This window comes from Solanum stenotomum, chromosome 12 (genome assembly GCF_019186545.1).
Source record: "Solanum stenotomum isolate F172 chromosome 12, ASM1918654v1, whole genome shotgun sequence".
In the NCBI taxonomy this organism is placed as follows: domain Eukaryota; kingdom Viridiplantae; phylum Streptophyta; class Magnoliopsida; order Solanales; family Solanaceae; genus Solanum; species Solanum stenotomum.
Genome location: NC_064293.1, coordinates 49,645,166 through 49,663,270, shown reverse-complemented (window position 1 = coordinate 49,663,270; position 18,105 = coordinate 49,645,166). Strand labels below are relative to the sequence as shown.

The 18,105-nt window shown below is 29.6% G+C and overlaps 3 protein-coding genes across 4 annotated transcripts; 1 reads left to right on the top strand and 2 right to left on the bottom strand.

Annotated features, from left to right (window-relative positions):
* The first annotated feature begins 7,165 nt into the window (after window positions 1–7,165).
* Window positions 7,166–8,006, top strand: LOC125848329 (BAG family molecular chaperone regulator 2-like). The gene is made up of 2 exons (XM_049528179.1): window positions 7,166–7,458; window positions 7,775–8,006. Exons 1-2 carry the CDS (start codon window positions 7,212–7,214, stop codon window positions 7,999–8,001), a joined length of 474 nt encoding a protein of 157 aa, XP_049384136.1. The 5' UTR covers window positions 7,166–7,211; the 3' UTR covers window positions 8,002–8,006.
* Window positions 8,007–11,876: 3,870 nt separating this feature from the next.
* On the bottom strand, window positions 11,877–12,940 carry LOC125848322 (18.1 kDa class I heat shock protein-like). The gene is made up of 2 exons (XM_049528173.1): window positions 12,718–12,940; window positions 11,877–12,357 (listed from the first exon to the last, which is right to left on the bottom strand). The coding sequence occupies exons 1-2, from the start codon at window positions 12,848–12,850 to the stop codon at window positions 12,056–12,058; spliced, it is 435 nt and encodes a 144-aa protein (XP_049384130.1). The 5' UTR covers window positions 12,851–12,940; the 3' UTR covers window positions 11,877–12,055.
* A 1,375-nt stretch (window positions 12,941–14,315) lies between these two features.
* LOC125849248 (zinc finger protein CONSTANS-LIKE 16-like) lies at window positions 14,316–17,667 on the bottom strand. Of its 2 annotated transcripts, none has more exons than XM_049529295.1 (4): window positions 17,174–17,667; window positions 16,635–16,947; window positions 15,096–15,305; window positions 14,316–14,834 (listed from the first exon to the last, which is right to left on the bottom strand). In XM_049529295.1, exons 1-4 carry the CDS (start codon window positions 17,572–17,574, stop codon window positions 14,811–14,813), a joined length of 948 nt encoding a protein of 315 aa, XP_049385252.1. In that variant the 5' UTR covers window positions 17,575–17,667; the 3' UTR covers window positions 14,316–14,810. The 2 variants fall into 2 exon arrangements, with proteins under 2 accessions (XP_049385252.1, XP_049385253.1); XM_049529296.1 differs by having other exon boundaries at window positions 14,807–15,008.
* Between the last annotated feature and the right edge of the window lie 438 nt (window positions 17,668–18,105).

Sequence of the window (18,105 nt, the reverse complement as noted above, 5' to 3'; positions counted from 1 at the left end):
TCTATAATGATGTGTTGTAGTTCCAAAACTTTGATCCCTTGATGATGCGACACTTACGCATATTATGATGGAGTTTCAAACAAAAGTAGTTTTATTTATACTTTTAATCTCTTCTATAGTTGTACGGTCTTGATTAATTTTTCTCTTACGTTCTCACCAAACTAACATAGATCAAGATTCAGCCTAATTTGCAGGTAGCATGAGTGACTAATTAAAAGGCGTAGCCAAAATCTTGAAGGGATTTTATTCTTGGATCTCCACACGTTTTAAGTTCTATAGTATTCTTGGATCTCCACATGTTTTAAGTTCGAAGTACCAAAAAAACAATAATCATAGGCCAACTAGGTAGAGATCAAGAAATGAGTGTGTAATTGTTCATTTTTATATGTTATCTTTTTAGATTTTAATTGCATCTAAGTAAGTTTACAATTCTTCTCTTATTTAATGTTTTTTTCGAAGTTAACTATTCAATAAATGATAAATATGCTAAATTCAACCAAGTAACTTTACAATTTTTGAAATGCATTTTGATTACTATTTAAATTTTTGAGTTTGATTTTGGAGCCAAAAAATTTCAGGATAAATTGATCCAAAATTTGAAGAAATTCAACTTTTCCCACCTTAATTAGCTTTCCTACATATTTTGTGTAAAAATATTTTTTTATAAACTCTTAAAGCAGATATGACAATGTCACAAAAAATTCAAATTTCATTATTTCAAATTGATCTAAATATTTTTGCTGAATCTGGTGTTATTTATAATAAAATTAGACGAGAAATTCCTGATCTCAATATAGTTGCAGATATGACTATCGACATGAACTTTAGTTCTACTTCGACAAAGAAAAACATGATAACATCATATTTTATAGAGTAGTGCAATGGTGAGAGTAATTAATCAATATATGAAGTAATTGCAATGAACATTAATTACTTATTAGTTTTCCTAGGTTTGTCATATAGCTATTTTCAAAACTAGTTTACTATCAAGGGTATAATAGAAAAAATATTATAATTTTTGCATTGATTTTATGAAATGACAAAAAATATAAACCAATTATTTATAGTAAGAATGATATATTAAAAAACGGAGGGAGTTCTAGTTCCAAAAAATTGTTTAAATGATCAAGAAAATAGTTTACTTTGGATTTGGCCAACGAAGGAATCAGCAAATATAGAAATTTTTTTGAAGGCGTGGAAAGAGGAATCATATCTAAATCTCATCTAAAAATCTTTGACCTATGCTAGAAGTTTTGAGGTCTTGAATTTGAAAAAGTAGAATAACTTACATTATGCTCTCTCAATATCAAAATAAGTGAAATTGTTGAGGTAATGCATATTCATTAAGAAAAAAAAGTTTAGGAGATAAAATAAATAGGAGTATCACTTTTCACTTTTGCCCTTTCAAATATTATCAAGCAATTCTTAAATGGAAAAAAATAAAATTCAACACCTCTTTTGAACTTTGAACAATTCACTTATTTTGAACTATAAAAAAAGACTCAACAATTCACTTATTTTAAAATGGAAGGAGTAAAATTTTGGGTGTAGAATATAGATTAGTGAATTAATGAATTCTATCAGATCAATAATTTAAATTTTAGATACGCCTCCAATTCATCTATCACATTTCACGTATCCTAACGGTTGTTAAGTTGGTTAGATTGAATAAGACACATCAACACTTGACACTTACTAAATTTGACAATGTTTGTTAGCACAGAGGACTGACCTAAAATCTGAATCTTTTTTTTTTCTATTCCATGCGGAGTACTTATGGTAAATAGTCAAAATCTCATCTCATTAACCACTATATTTTTCCAAATAATTGAGCTATCTAAAAATATTCGTTTTTTAACTTCTCTTACCAAATTTGTTATTTAATCATTATTATATATCATAGACTAAAATCTGGCTCAAATAGACAAAGCGAACATGGAGAATCTCTAAATTATATTTGGTTGATTAATTGTGTGGTTATATATCATATTACTTAAAAGTTGTGTCTAATTAATTAGATCATCGAGTTCCATTTTGCAATAATTTTTGGCACAAAGGAACAAAAAATTGCCATTCATGTAACATGCAAATACAAGACAAATAAGATTTTATTGATGCTGCTTGTTGGTTTGGTTTTTAGCGCACCTATTGAAGTCTGACTAAATTTTTGATTTATATCAAAAAAATTCTAAATTGTTTCTATTCAAAATTTGAATATGAGATCGCCTATAGCGTTGAAGACGAAGGAGTAGCACAATTTTTGTTGATGGAAAACAATATTGTATTATGAATAGATTCATAAATCATTTCTTCCTTGACGTGTATAAGAAAATTGAAGGACACATTATTGATTCAACATACTTTGTGTTGTAAAATCCAAACGAAAGAAAATAAATAGGAAAAATGAAATAATGGGCCGACAAGAATCCTTCTTTTTCCAGACATGAGATTATGGGTCCTATGAATTTTCCCAAAAATCGATTCAAATGTTTTCTTGTTATTTCATGCATATTCCAAACGAACATGTGGAAGCTGTCCACTCCTAACTGATTTACTGGGTTTTGTTTTTTAATCTCTCTTTTTTCATCTTTTAATAAAATTATCTTCAAAATGTTGCTTTTTAAGCAATTGTCATGCACTATGGAGACACTCTTATCTCTTACCTAATTTGAATTATGGGTAATTCCAATTAACATTAGAATTTTTTTAAATATTGGTTGGAAAGAGAGCTGATTAATTAGCTTGTTAGTCTAGAAAATATTTTACGAACAAAAGTATGCACGAGATTAAAGCTATCCAAAGGTTCAAGATTTATAATTACGAGTTCAAAATACGTATGAGATGCATGCATATATCTTATCTTAATTTAGTTTTTTGATAAATTATTTATATAACTAGACAAAACATGTAATGGTCTTTTAATTATAATGTAATAAAATCCTGATTGTGAACAAGTACAAACAAGGGGAGGTTAGGTCCTACCTTACTTTTGCTTAATTCATGATTTTGCAAGTAGAATGTAATAAAAGTTGTGGTCTCTAGATTGATATAAGTAAGGAAAAATTCTATGGAAAATAAAAGAGTCAGTCTACCGATGAAAATATTTTTACGTTCAATTAATTTACACATATTGAATTAGTTCCCAAGAACTGTCAAAATTATTTTGAGTGCAAAACCACTCCCATCTGTGGGAGAACTGCCCCCATCAACTAACAGTAAAACTTGTTTTTTAGTCCTTTGAAAATGATTCTTCCATGTATATAAAAGGAACTTTTCAATGAGAGAAAAAAAACAATGTGTGGTGGTGGTTGAGGAAGGAACTAATTAATTAGAGGAAAAAGCTTAATTAATTTGTATGCGTTTTGTCGTTTGTAGCTTTCTTCATGCACATGGGAAGATACCTTTGATAACCACCGAATTTTCCCCAAATTGAACATATAGAGAGTATAGACCAAATTAAAGGCATTTCAATTTTTTTTTTTATTATTATTATTAATTTAAAAAAGGCACTCAATCATAACCCTATCCCTCTAATATTAAACTTAGAACAACTAATTGGGGAAATGATTAATTCAGATGACAAAGTAATTAAAGGAGTAAATTAAGCTGTTTCATAGTCAATTAAGTATATTTCATTTGACAATATAATTGTAATTAATTAAATAATCTTTTCTGTCTTCAATCTTTACCAATCTAAAGCTAGACCCAACTCCAACTTCCAACCTGTATTCAACTATAAGTGGATTTAATTAAGATTATATTCCTTCAAGTTTTAATAACGTAATACGGAAACTTTAATTAATTTAATATTAGCATATCAAAAGTGTCTAAATTGTACACGAAAACAAATGAGAATATTAAGGGGACACCAAGTTAACAGCATTGAATAGAGTTTTTCCCCCCTCAATTTTGACTATATATTGAGATATTTATAAATGGATAAGGTGGGACGACATTTAATGTAACTCCAGTACGTGGCATTAATTGTGTTTATCTTAAAACAATATAATTATTTGTAGGAAGGTGAAAATGAAATAAGCTAATGCCTCAAACAAAAACGTATGTTTATGGAGAAGTTAGTTAAAAGCATTGATGATTAAACTAGTCTTAGAAGTATAGTTAATTTATTTGAAGAAAATGAGGCACCGATTAGATTAATATAATGTAGTGCCGCTAATGTAGCAGAAGCTGCCACCCACCCATGTGCCCCAAAATCAGCATATATTTGGCAGGCGCCCCTACCTAAAGAATTTATTCACGTTTAATATTAATATTAATCAAATATATATATATATTATTTAACAAGAGTTATAGGATTAGAGACAAAGTTATACAAAAACAAAATGTGAATGACTTCCATGACAAACAAGATAAAAAATAAAATAAGATCAAAATGGTTTGAACATGAGAAAAAAAAGTATATAAAGGTATTTGTAGAAGATGTGAGGTGTTGGTAATAACGGATTTTTTAAAAGAGATGGAGGTAGAGCGAAGATGAACCGGAGAGAGCATGATGTATCTTAAACTCACTTAGGACGTGTCACGTGACTCTAGATAGAACAATTTGAAGGCAAAGATTAGAATAGAAGAGTAGTATAGGTAACCAAATATTATCAAAAATTTATGCGGGAAAGTCGTGAGATCGGACTAGTCTTATTTTCTCCTTACTTAGTATTCCTCCGAAAATAAGTGTCGCTTTAGAAATTCAAGTAAAAATTATGTACTCCAATTCTTTTCAACTATGCTCTTATATTAAAGAAGTTATTCTACTTAACAGTACTCAATTCTCAAAAAAATCTAATAAATAAGAGTAATTAAATAAATTATATCTTGTATTTATTATTATTCTTAATGAGATAAAACGACACTTAGAGGGAGAATAACATTATTTAGTATTCACAAATCTTATTCTTTTTGTGAATTTTAATTTAGAAATTAAAACCCCATTTTTACAGAGAGAAAAGAGAAAGAGAAAGTTGTAATATCATATATACTTGTGCAAATGAGCAAAGTCGTGTCAATGACAAATGTTAATGCCGTTGAATGTTATGAACTAGCTAAGGTATGTCTCATATGCCTTTCGGTTCATTCAGAGTAGTTTTGCCTTTGAACAGTAAATAAGGATGGGTATAAATAAAACTAGACTTAAATTACTTTAGACAGTAATATCTAACAACTCATTTCAATGACAAATGATATTAGTAGTTCATAAATTTAATAGCTAACAACTCATTTCGATGTTTAAACAATATGTTGTTCTTTGGGTAAAAAAGTGTTCTATGCGAGTTTCTAGTGTTGAGAACACCCTCAATTTGCATGAGAATGCCCTTGAGTTGATTAACATGTTGAAAACATGGTGGATTCGTGGACTAGGGTAAAATATGACTATCTAGTTTACCTTTTTTTTTTTAATCTATGTATGAATAGCTTGAATATGCTAAATATTTATTTGACCTACAAGTTATTCCAACTACAACTGGAACTGGACTATAGGTTGTTGCAATGGCCATTGGAATTGGAACTACAACTGCAACTGAAGATTTGAATGGTCATTAGCTTTTGGATGAGGATCATCATGAATCAGAGAATTTGTGAATATATGAACGGTAGAATATATCTTTTTCAATCGACGGTATAACATTTCTGGACGTGGATCATCGTGAACCGTAGAATTTGTGAATATATGAACGGTAGAATATATCTTTTTCAATTGACAGTATAACATTTCTGCATGTGAATCATCATGAACTGTATAATTTGTGAATATATGAACGGTAGCATATATCTTTTTCAATCGACCGTATAACATTTCATGTAATATTTTGTAATAAAATAATAAGCATATATAAGTGATTGTACGTTACAAAACAATACAAATGTTTAAATCTCTTTTATTAAATATAGTTTTGAAAACTTTTTTCAATAAAATCAATTATTATATAAACTATCAAAATTATTCTAAAAGTGTTTTAAAATAAAATTAAGATTTTACTTCATTGAATATGTCAATTAGAGTATCATTTTTTTACTTATATAATATTTCATAATTCTTTTAAATACAAAAATCACTATTATAGTGATTGCTACCTTTATAAGAAAAGTTAAGATAATATTTTTAAAATTTAATTATTTGATAATCTAATTAGTTTGAGCTTGAAATGTTAAATAAACTCAAAGAATTGAAGACAATCTTACGGGGTCAATATTAAAACATGGTTGATTCAAATTAAAGTGAGTTAAAGAAATTAAGAAATAAAAAATAACTGTAAATTTAATTGTGTACGATTTTTAATACATGATTACATTAATAATAAAATTTCAAATATATGTACATAATAATTAATAAGAGATTAGCAACAAACTATTTAAAATAATTTGATTAATACTGCCTTCATTCTTTTTTGTACTACTATTTTGAAACAAATATTTATAGTATATATATAACAATCAAAAAGGAACAAGTAATAATAGATACATACGTTTTTATATCCTACTTAGTTGTCTCTTTTATGTATGTATCTCCTTCATCTGCGTTTGGTTCTTCGTTTAATCTTGCCTCTTATTGGAATTTGTTTCTTTTTTTTGCGCATCTTCAATATGTTTTTGTAACTGAATTTGGGGGTTATTCCTCTTAATAGTGCTCGATTCTTAAAAAGTATCTAATAAATAAAAGTAAATAATTAATAAATCATATCTTGTATTTATTATTTTCTTTATGAATATAAAAGTATGATCTAACTCTGAAGCAACACTTATATCTAGGGATAGATGGAAAGTAGTATTATTAAGTATTCATGTATCTTATTATTTTTTTTACTATTATATACTGTATTATTTTGTTTTGTTCATCTTGTTATTTAATTTTCAATCGCACGTCGTTAGAGAATCGAGAGTCTATCACAAACAACTTGAGAAATATAAATAAAATCTACGTACATATTTTAACTTTAAATTACAAGTCTTAATTATTTGATAGGTAAACATGGGTGCAAGTGTATGTTTTTTGGGCCCACATATGTTTATCGTTAGCTATGATAGTAATAAATAAATTTATTGTTAAGCATGTTGGCTACTTTTATGTCTTTCTCAGTTTGCTACTATTTGTCTCCCCTCATGAATTCATCCCTATATATTAACTATCCAATTCCTCCACTTTCTTTATCCCACTAAGCCTTTCTTAACAACTTATTATATTTTTACAAGTAAAGCCAATGATGAAGTTGAGATGCAAAAAGTTCTTCAGAAGCAACTCAAAGGTGGTTGCAAGTAGTAATGGCACCGCAGCTACTGCGAGCGACGCCAAATTAGGTGGTGAAATAAAATGGGAATTACGTCCAGGAGGTATGTTGGTACAAAAGAGAGAATGTGCAGAGAATGATGGAGATTCTATTATCACTCTTAGAGTCTCTACTGTTACTCAATGCCATCACATTTCTATACAACCAACTTCATCTTTTGGTAAGTTTGGCTCACTTTTACTAGTATATACGTCAAAAATTATTTTAACTATCACGTCATAACAACCCTTTTCTTTTTACTTTTTGGGGGAAAAAAATTTGTGAAAGCTAATGTTTTGATTTATTAATTAACTTCTTTCAACAATAATTCCCAATTTCTAACTTTGGTTTTGTGTTTTAACCGATTTTTATTACTCAAATAGTACTCAGGTTCAACATGTAATTTGTCAAGTCAAACACAGATATAACTTGTTGTCAATTCGTTTAAACTTAATTAGATTGTTGCGTTATTCTAACGTGTGATTTATTGATGACAGGAGAATTAAAGATGATACTGGCAATGGTAACTGGTTTAGAACCAAAGGAGCAAAGACTATTATACAAAGGGAAAGAAAGAGAAGATTGTGAACACTTGCACATGGTGGGGGTGAAAGACAAAGACAAAGTGTTACTCTTTGAAGATCCAGCTATCAAAGAGAGGAAACAAGCAACAAGTGGACATGTCCAAGTCATAGGATCCACTTACCACACCATTTGTGTCTAAAAATATTAGTGTGTAATTTTTTTTTGCTTTAAAAAAAACTAACCCCCTCCCCTCCTCACCAAGAAAATGAGTGATGATGGATCAAGAATGGTGATAAGTATATGCTCACCAACTTGCCCAAATTAGATCAAGTTGTTGTTTTTATGGTCTGTAATAGCAAATTTTAATTTTATATGCGATCCCAATCCCGTGGTAGCATATATGAAAATTAATGTGCATCTCGATTAGGTTATCGAGTTTGTAAATGTTACTATACTAATTTTAATTTTCTCAATGTTATTTTCTACTGTGATATTTTATTATTTTCACCGCTATCGAGTTTAGTTTGTAAATGTTACTATTATTTTGGTTGACCACTATACACTTTAAAATTAAATGAAAAATAATTATTGACTATGTAATGAGGGATTCTAACCATTTCTTTTTTTATTTATTTGTTTTCCGAACTTGAACACCAAATCTCTTAGGGCTCGTTTGGTTGGAAACAAGCTATCTCAAAATTAATTATTTCAGGACTGCTATTAATTCACTCTAAATGTGAGATAAAATAGCATTACAATTTCAGAATAAGTTATTTTACAATTCTATCCAAGTAAATATAAAAGAAAATCATCCTAAAATTAATCCACATTTTAATTAGTATCTCTTATATATCCCTCCTGCCAAAGAACCACGGCTAGGTCGAAAATAAGGCACAAAACAATGGAGTACAGGTGTGCATAATTTAATAATTGATAATGAAAAGTTGAGCCAAAAAGAAGAGAGAAAAAAGTCCCTACAAACAGAATATAAATATCACATACTTAAGGAGGATTGATAAAGAAGAAGGTGAATGGAGTAGAATTTACATTTTCTATATCGATCGGTCCCTATTTTACTAGTGAATATAATATAATATAATATAATGGTGTTTGTTTTATAAGTTCACGCGTGATGCTTTGTTTTTAAGAAGCAAGTAGGGACCCCAAATTCACTAGCAATTTTGCAAGTTGATTATATTATACGTACTAGTGAATTGACAATCTGGAAAGCAACATTATGTTATATTATTGGTAATGGGTCTTAATTGTTTTCTATTTTAGATAAGAGTTTGGTGTTTGACGTTGTTTGGACGTCAGTCAATTTCTAACTAATTTAATTACTTAATTCTGCAATTTCCTCTCACTTAGATATATAGAAACCTTGTAAGTTTTCTATCGTCTAATCAATTAAATGATTTTTTTCTTCTTCAAGCCTGTCGTACAATTTCTATTTTCATGAAAACTAATTGTCCTTGCCATTGGCATGATGAAGTTCTAATTAGTGATCTATCTTGAGTCTTGACATATCTTAGTGCATGAACGAATTATTGATCCGTCTATTTATTAATGTAGTTATTTAAGGAAAAAATTACATAAATTTTATTAATTTAGGTCTTAATTAATAAAATTTTTGATAGTTTCAAATATTACTTCCTCTACCATATTTCATGCTTAGAATACATGAGTTTGAATCCGCGTGTTACATGTATTTGTCGAATTTTAAAATCGAGATACAAATTTTATTTGTTTAAATTAGTTAGTTGTAACTGATTTTCCTAATAAGAAGAGTAAATGAGGATTTTCATCATACTTGAATAATTAATTCTGGAAATTTAAATTAATCAAATCCCTTAATATGATACAGAAATCAAGGAGTGTATCTATGTTTGATTTATTTTATTTTATTATTATTTGAAATAATAAATTTATTAATATTATTAGTAAAGACAAAAACATGTATATCTTGGTCAGGTAATTTGATTAATTTCGTTTTATTATTCTTAAAATAATAAATTCATTAATTTGATTTATCTATTATCGATATATGATGTATCCAACAAACTAAACACTTAAATATATGAGTATCATACAAGTACATTCATATGTATCATAGAAGTATCTAATATTGATTCGTGTATTTGTTATATGTGTTTAGTATTAATTTCATGTATCTATTTATATGATATAATATTAATCTCATATATCTATTTATATGATCTAATATTAATTTCATATATCTATTTATATGATCTAATATTAATTTCATGTATCTATTTATACAATATAATTTTAATTTCATGTATCATTTATATGTATCTAGTATTAATTTGATGTATAAAGTATCAATTTCATACATCATATTCAAAAGCATGTATCTCGGATACATAGTAAGTATATTCATCTAACTGTGTGTATCTAAATATGAAATGTTACTAAAACGCATGAATTTATAAACAAATCATGACTATAGAGTATATGTCTAATAATTAATTAAAAAAAGTAAAAAAAATCAAACTTTTTCCTTTTTTTAGCATCTGAATGTTTTTCTCATAGATACATATAATCTTAACTCAGATACATGAACTCTTAACTAGATACATGTACACCTGATGTTATCTAACATTGTTGCACTTGATGTGTATCTAATGTTGTATTTGTTCTGTTAATTAAAGTTTGACATAATCCTTCCAACTTGATGAAGTCATTTCTATACTTAGATCTATTCTCGACTTGAATGTTGTCGGATGAAGAGTCAATCTCGGCAATGAGAAATTCATTAGTGAAAATCAACAAATAAAAGTCTGATTTAGTATAGTATTGTTAATGTATATTACCTTTTACAAGAATCATCCGATTTTAGGAATGATCAGCTATTAATGTACTTGAGAAACATTAAAATAAAAAAATATAAAACCTTATTTGTAAAACTTTTAAAAATTGAGCTTCATAACATTATGAACTTTAACTGAGATACAAAACCAAGATACATGAGAATATAATTATCCAATATTATATTTAAGGGGTTTGTTTATGTGATTAAATTTTTTAAAATATATGATATAAATATTAAAAGTAATAGTATGTGTAATTAATTTAAACTAGAGATAAATATAGTATATATGATAATAATAATAATATACATTTGTTAGATAGTTTTGCCCTTATTTTAGTTTGATCTTATCCGCATATTTAATAGCTTGCCATGAGGCAGGCGAGACCAAAAGTATTTGACAGTTTATGTTGTTTGTTGTTTGGGCTTAGAAGATGAAAGGGTTGTCACCATCGAGTGGCCCAATAACAGCTTAATGCCATTATTTGATATGTTCACCTTTAGTCCTTGTTGGTATTTTTTCTACAGTTTTAAAATAAAACTAGCTATTCCTGANNGTTGGTATTTTTTCTACAGTTTTAAAATAAAACTAGCTATTCCTGACAAAATTGCCTTACGTTGCTACCTTGTTTCACTTACTCTCTTTCTAATATTTGTGATGTTATAAATTGTCATCTTACGATTGTCATCTTACGATACACATTAATAGAATCCGAATCGTACTACAGTTAAACGAATAAACCCGGATATTCTTAAGAGATGCAAAATATTTTTCTCTATGATAAATAAATTCTAACCACCGTCATGTAACGTGAAACAGATCTATTTTCTTAGCCCATAAGAGTACCAGGATTAAAGTTAAATAGAAAGACAAGCTACTGGGTAACGCTAATAACCGGTTATGATTAATTTTTTAAGAAAAACATTAACCCGTTATGAATAGTCTCAACCTCATGGATTTTACCAATAGTGTAATTGTGAGACGACATTTTCACAACTGCTTTACTGTATCAAATTCAATATTTGAAATTTTACCAACATGAAGTATCAAATTATGAAACTTGATCCGAGCATCACCAATGTGGGGTAGGAAACAAAAGAGAAAAAACCATAGAGATTCCTACAACGGAGATAAATTTTATTTTTGAAACAGATCCAGTGATTAAGATAGTTCATTATTTTTACCATTAGTCTGATTCTATATTTTTTGACAAAATTATAGCAAGGATAAATACAACAAATTCAGATGACAATATTCATTTATTAATCACATGAGTTCACTACAAGGAAAATTACAGAAAACATACTATAAAAACATGGAAAGGCACTCACAACATACAACCTTACAAAGTAGACATACAGACAATTTATTTTATGCAAAAAAATTGCAATCCATAATAATTACTTAAAAGTTTGTCTATGTTTATTTATCTTCAATTTCAATTAATTTGGAGAAAGGTTTTTTGACTTGTTGTTTAGGGACAGTAACAATAAGGACACCATTTTCCATGGATGCCTTGAGTTGATGTGCCTCTATATTTTGTGGAAGCCTAAACTTTCTGCAGAAATCCCCTCTGTTACGTTCCACTCTATGCCACTTCACATCTAATTTCTTCGTCTCATCATTTTCATCAACTAATTCTTCTTCTTCTGCTTTCCACTTTCCACTAATTTTCACTACTCTTCCATTGTCCACTTCCACTTTCACATCCTCTTTGCTAAGCCCTGTATGTTACCAACAATATAATTAAATATGTCCTCTTTCAAACAATTTATAATACAAAAATCACAAAATAATTTAATTTCAAAATTCACCAATGCTGCAAGTTGAGGCTGAGGTTGGTTATATATACATACATGTTCAAATTTTACTGTTGTGCTCAAGTCAAAAATTATATGGTTACACAAATTAGAAGTATATGCCATAGAAGTAGTCCAAAAACATATATAGCTCAATCAATCCGTCCAAATTTGGATTAACTACTGACTCATTCATTTATTAGCTCAACCAATTTTAGCCAAATCCATTAAAAATTAAGTTGATATTTATTCAGTAAATCTATGTTAACTCGTTTAAATTAATACCTGGAAGGTCGACGAAGAAGCAATGAGCTTGAGGTGTTTCTTTCCAGTCAATTGGAGTACTCAAAACAGGACACATATTCATCATCCCAACAATTGGATCACTGCTCCTCAATAAGCTGCACATATTTGACATCTTTTTTTCCCCACTTAAATCAACTAATTAATTGTACTTCTTTCTCTGTCTATGGAATAAGTGAAACTTTGCACAAGTATATATAGTGGGTGTTCAAATTGGTCTTGAAACTTCAGAAAAACATCTAGCATGTTCATTTATAAATAATAAAAAAAATTAAAAATACTGTTTGGATCATTCTAAAAGCTTCCATCTTCTACTAGTACTCGTATTGAGTATTAGAAGGTACTACCACTTTCATCTTATTCATCCATTAAACTGCCACGTGTACAACTTCTCAAGAACTGCTTCTTTTGATTAAAGAAGTAAAAAAATAAAGAAAGAAAAAGAGTCCTTTGCAAAATGACATGTTTTATTTTTCTGTTAATTGGTGGAGTAGTATATTTATTTCTTTCATTCAAAAATCTGTAAGTTTGAAGTATATAGCAAAAGGCTCATTTGAATTCAAATATTATTCTCTGAGTTCTTGATTCATCAGAAATTATGACGCAAACTTTACATGCTTATGTTTCTTCTTTGAGTAAAATTTTAGGAATAACAAATATAAAAATCATATTGACGCTCTATAACTATAATTTTGTTATTTGTGTTTTATAGGAAACATAGTTTGCTATGTAGTATCTAATTTGTATAAGTTGCAGCGATTTGTATAAATCAGATGTTTGTGTATATGAAAATTGCATTTGTACATGTATATGTTCTTTGTGTTAGGCTAGAGTGGCGAGCTAGATTAAGAGAGAGAGGAGAGAAATGAATTGTACATGTATATCGGTTAGATAATTGTATATATGTAACTATTATGTATATGTATCAATGATTATGTTTGTATATCTGCATAAAATTTGAATTCGTATACAATTGAATCGAGCTAAAACATTTGTAATTTTGTATAACGCGAGAGAGAGAAAGAAAGACAAAAGAGAACTGGGCAGGGGAAGATTTGTATTAGTACAATTATAAGTGAATAGGACGGAGAAATATGTATTTGTATTTGTATATATAATCTCTCTCGCTTTATACTAACACAAACACAATTTATACAGTTTTGTTAGTATAAAAGTAAGAGAGGCGACGGAGAGAATTGAGAGTGGCGAGCAAGAATCATGGGAGAGAGGCGAAAATGACAATGTGTTGGCTATAAATTAGAATTAATTGAAACTTTAGCTACATAATTTATTTTTATGATCTAAATTATTAATGTTAGAAATATCAATGAAAAATAAAATATAGATCCATGAAATAGATGAATGTTAAGGAGCGTCACCGGTTGATGCTTTAGTATATAAGTCAGGATAATTAAGTGCAATTTTATCCCTATATCTTTAGTAAAAGACCATTTTCGATAACCCTCAGCGAAAAAATTCGTGTATTGGAAAATTACAAAGTTTTAGAAGTTTAAGGAGGTGAAGCCTACTCTATCGAGAAAAAAATAGATTAAAATATAAAACAGAGAAAATGAAGGGAGTATAGGTGAAAGCTTACGTATATATAAATACAGATGCTTGCAAATGGTTCTTAACGTCTTGTCCCATTGATTAGTTTTTAAAGGAAAAAAAAAATACTACAATTTTGGTACAATATAGTTTTGAAATGGTCACTTTCACTTACAACTACAAAATACAAATAATATAAATCATAATAAAGTGCAATAAAAGGAGGCCCTGCATCCATTAATTTCAGTGTTAATGACAAAACAGTCAAAGAACTTTTTGCTATTTTCCCTCTTGAGAAAGCTAACAATATTTTATCTGAACAAATTGAACTCTTACATATCTCTGCATTTTCCCATTTATGTGCCCTCATACTTCCAATTTAGGAGTAGAATATTATTTCATTGATTGACAAGAGCTCCTTTGCGTATGCTTCTCCTTATAACAGTTTATATATCAAAACTACAATACACATACTGCTTTCCATTTCCAACACATTTTACTTCTTCAATTGAGGTAAAAAACACACTTCAATCCCTCTTAACAAATCTCCCCTGCAAAATTATANTATTATTTCATTGATTGACAAGAGCTCCTTTGCGTATGCTTCTCCTTATAACAGTATATATATCAAAACTACAATACACATACTGCTTTCCATTTCCAACACATTTTACTTCTCCAATTGAGGTATAAAACACACTTCAATCCCTCTTAACAAATCTCCCCTGCAAAATTATAAGACAATTTGCTAACGACAAGACATGAATGAATTAAAACTTTATTTATGTCACGAACATTAATAATGTAAGTACCTTAACGCGAGGGCGTTTTTCAGCGTTGAGCTTGCGAACTTGATATCGGATAGTTTTAGAGAAGAGTCTGTTCTGTCTCTTCTCTTTGTACCTCATTACACTCGCCTCTCTTCGTCCCGCCTTCATCTCCTCATCCTCTACTTCTCTTTCTTCATTTCCAATTACTTCTGGCACTCTATACACAACTGAACTGCTACTCATAAGTTGCCCCTATACAAATCACAATGTTGTCCTTTGAATTAGCTATTTCATTTTGTCATGTTTAATACAATCACGAAACAACGTCTTTTAATTTGAATCGAGAAATCCACAAATGACACAATATTTGAAACTCTATGCGTAATAGGATTGTCACTCCAGTACCACCATAAAGTTTGAACTATATTGTTTGTCTACTTCACACATCACAGATTGTGTTCTTGCTGCTAGCACAAAATCATGCAAGTTTATTTTGTGTATCATTATTACATGAAATAAGTTTAAAGTCTTTCTAAATTATATTTTAATTTTAAGCCACCAATTTTGTTGAACTGACCTAATGGAAAGGACTAAAAAAAAATGACTATCTAATACTGAAAGAGACAATTATGGAGTTGTGAGACAAAAATGCACATGTGTTTAAATAAGTTTTCACGGAGAGCTACATTTCCTTACTGAATGGTTGATGGAGGTGTAGCCTACAGCTTGCAGACGAATAAAGACAGGAAAAAGTTTGAGCTAATTAAGTAAAAGCTAGCCCCACGAGGGTCAGGACAATTCAAGTGCTCAGCACTTAACATTAACATCTATCGACCCACCACTTTCACCTAAGATTTAACCATGACATTAACTACTCCTTTTGTAAATAATTCTCATGTGATACTCGATGTATTTATTAATTGGTAGGAGGCACTAATACTTACCCCAGTAAAAATAATCGAGATGCACATAAATTATAAAAAAAAAAAACACGAAAGAACTTTACTCTATTTGATGCAAACATCCAAAAAACAGAAAATTAAAAACAATCTGCAAAAGCTATAGTAAGAACAAAACAGGGATTCTCATTGGCCAGAAGAAAGAGAAACTCATACATAAAGTTGAAATTGCCTCGAGGATGGAAGTAAGCTCATTTCAGCCAATTATATTACTGCTATCTCTTTTGCAAAATTAAAGTTTCAATGGAACATTTTTCTAAGTCAAATTAAAGCATTTCCCGAGTCACAGATCTACAGTAAACAATTTCTTTATCTAAACAAAGATAAGATTTGTATACATTCAATTTTTCTACTCTCGCCAAAGTGGGATTACTATGAGTGTGTATGTTATAAATTAAAGCATTTTCTATATTACATTATGTTTGGTTATAAAAGGTTATCCTTTCCTCAATTTGTGACAACCTAAAGATACCATCCCTTTCCGATATCTAAATTCCTCATCTTCTCTTTTTAATACTAACTACTTATAAGACTTTTAAAAAGTGTAATGTTAATGTTACTTGTAATTATCGTTTAAATGACCTGATAGCATAAATTTAAAAGTAAGGTAAGAAAAACTAACATTTAATGAAAAAGGCATGTCGTAGGCGAGAAAATCGTCATGGATGTCCGGAACGATCTGGGGGGACTCGGAGTGAAGGTAAAGTGGACCTTTATCGGACCAAGCATTCAATATTTCGTCATAATCAAGCTTTAGTGACAATTGTTGATGATGTTTGTTCCACGGACAACTACTTACTTCTTCATCCTTCCTCGTACTCTCACTATGTTGATCGAAATCAACAACATCCGAGTAAACAACCCATTTCTCTTCTTCCCTGTGTTCCCTCTCTTTGCTCCTTAGAGCCGTCCGTACAAGCTCACCTTCTTGTCCTCTATAACACAAAATTAACTCAAATTTTCAGTAATTAACCCGCTCAAGTATTGGGTCAATCCAACATTCAAAATTAACAAAGCTAAAATTTCAAAAATATTTGAATTTAAAAAGAAAATCGATAGAAGGTTGTGTCATATTGGTCGAGTTTAATTATGACCTGTAAATCCATCCTTACTCAATCTATTTAATTTAATTTCGAGTACAAAAAATGGCACCTGTACGGCCTGTAAGTGTCGGCAAATGTGAGGCTCGCCTCCGATGACGAAACTGTCATGTAAGTACTTATGTTGCTGTCAATTTCATCCTTTGAAGAAACGAGAACTTCGTTGAGTGTAGTGGCGCTGTTTTCAGCGCCAGCAAAGAAAAGAGCTACGTTCTCATCTTGGGCAGTACTAGTACTACTGTCTTTATCATCTACCAAATTTTCTGGGTGCAGTGGGAAGAGATTGAGCTGATCATGTGTGCTACCGTTGGATGGTGAAACAATCATATGATCTGACGGTTTCTCCGATAGCTCGAGACTTAGGCTCAGGAACTTTGGTTTCCTGCGCTTCAGCCTGTTTCGGGTTTTGGATTTACGATTCTTTGGTGTGACGGACCGGCATCCGGCATCGGACATATGCATAATAACAACAATAATAATCAGATCACTTCACTGTATTGGTTTTTTTTACAACACTACTCAACAAAAGTGTAATGTTTGTAGGGAAGACTTGTCAATATTATTATTTTGATGATGCTTTTGGTGATTGATCAAGAGCAGAAAGGTCAGTGTCGCACTTTTTGACACGTGGAGCTCGTTGATTGGACATGAATGAAGATTGTGTTGTTATCTGGATTGCATTGCTGCTGGTGCCTTTAGATATTTATTTTTTGGAGAGGTAAATAATTGAGTATTCTCGTGATTGAATTTAAGATCACACCTAATTGCTCTATTAGTTGGCAACTCTTAAATTTGGTCTTTAAGAAGCCATTGCAAATCAGTGATCAATGAAAAAATTAGCTACTATTTTATTTCTTTTTTGACCACGGTTAAAACGAATAGAGAATTTAAAAATGAATATTTAATCATGGTTTTAAATTCTTTCAAACATTACACTATGGTCTAATATTTTGTCGATAAGTTTGAGAGCAAATGTTAGACAGTAGTCTGACT

Coding starts and splice junctions, on each gene's coding strand:
- LOC125848329 (XM_049528179.1), top strand. CDS start 7,212: ATGATGAAGTTGAGATGCAAAAAGTTCTTCAGAAGCAACTCAAAGGTG. Junction 7,459..7,774: donor ACAACCAACTTCATCTTTTG/GTAAGTTTGGCT, acceptor TATTGATGACAG/GAGAATTAAAGATGATACTG.
- LOC125848322 (XM_049528173.1), bottom strand. CDS start 12,850: ATGTCAAATATGTGCAGCTTATTGAGGAGCAGTGATCCAATTGTTGGG. Junction 12,358..12,717: donor CTTCTTCGTCGACCTTCCAG/GTATTAATTTAA, acceptor GGTAACATACAG/GGCTTAGCAAAGAGGATGTG.
- LOC125849248 (XM_049529295.1), bottom strand. CDS start 17,574: ATGCATATGTCCGATGCCGGATGCCGGTCCGTCACACCAAAGAATCGT. Junction 16,948..17,173: donor ACATTTGCCGACACTTACAG/GCCGTACAGGTG, acceptor TTTGTGTTATAG/AGGACAAGAAGGTGAGCTTG. Junction 14,835..15,095: donor AAAAACGCCCTCGCGTTAAG/GTACTTACATTA, acceptor ATAATTTTGCAG/GGGAGATTTGTTAAGAGGGA.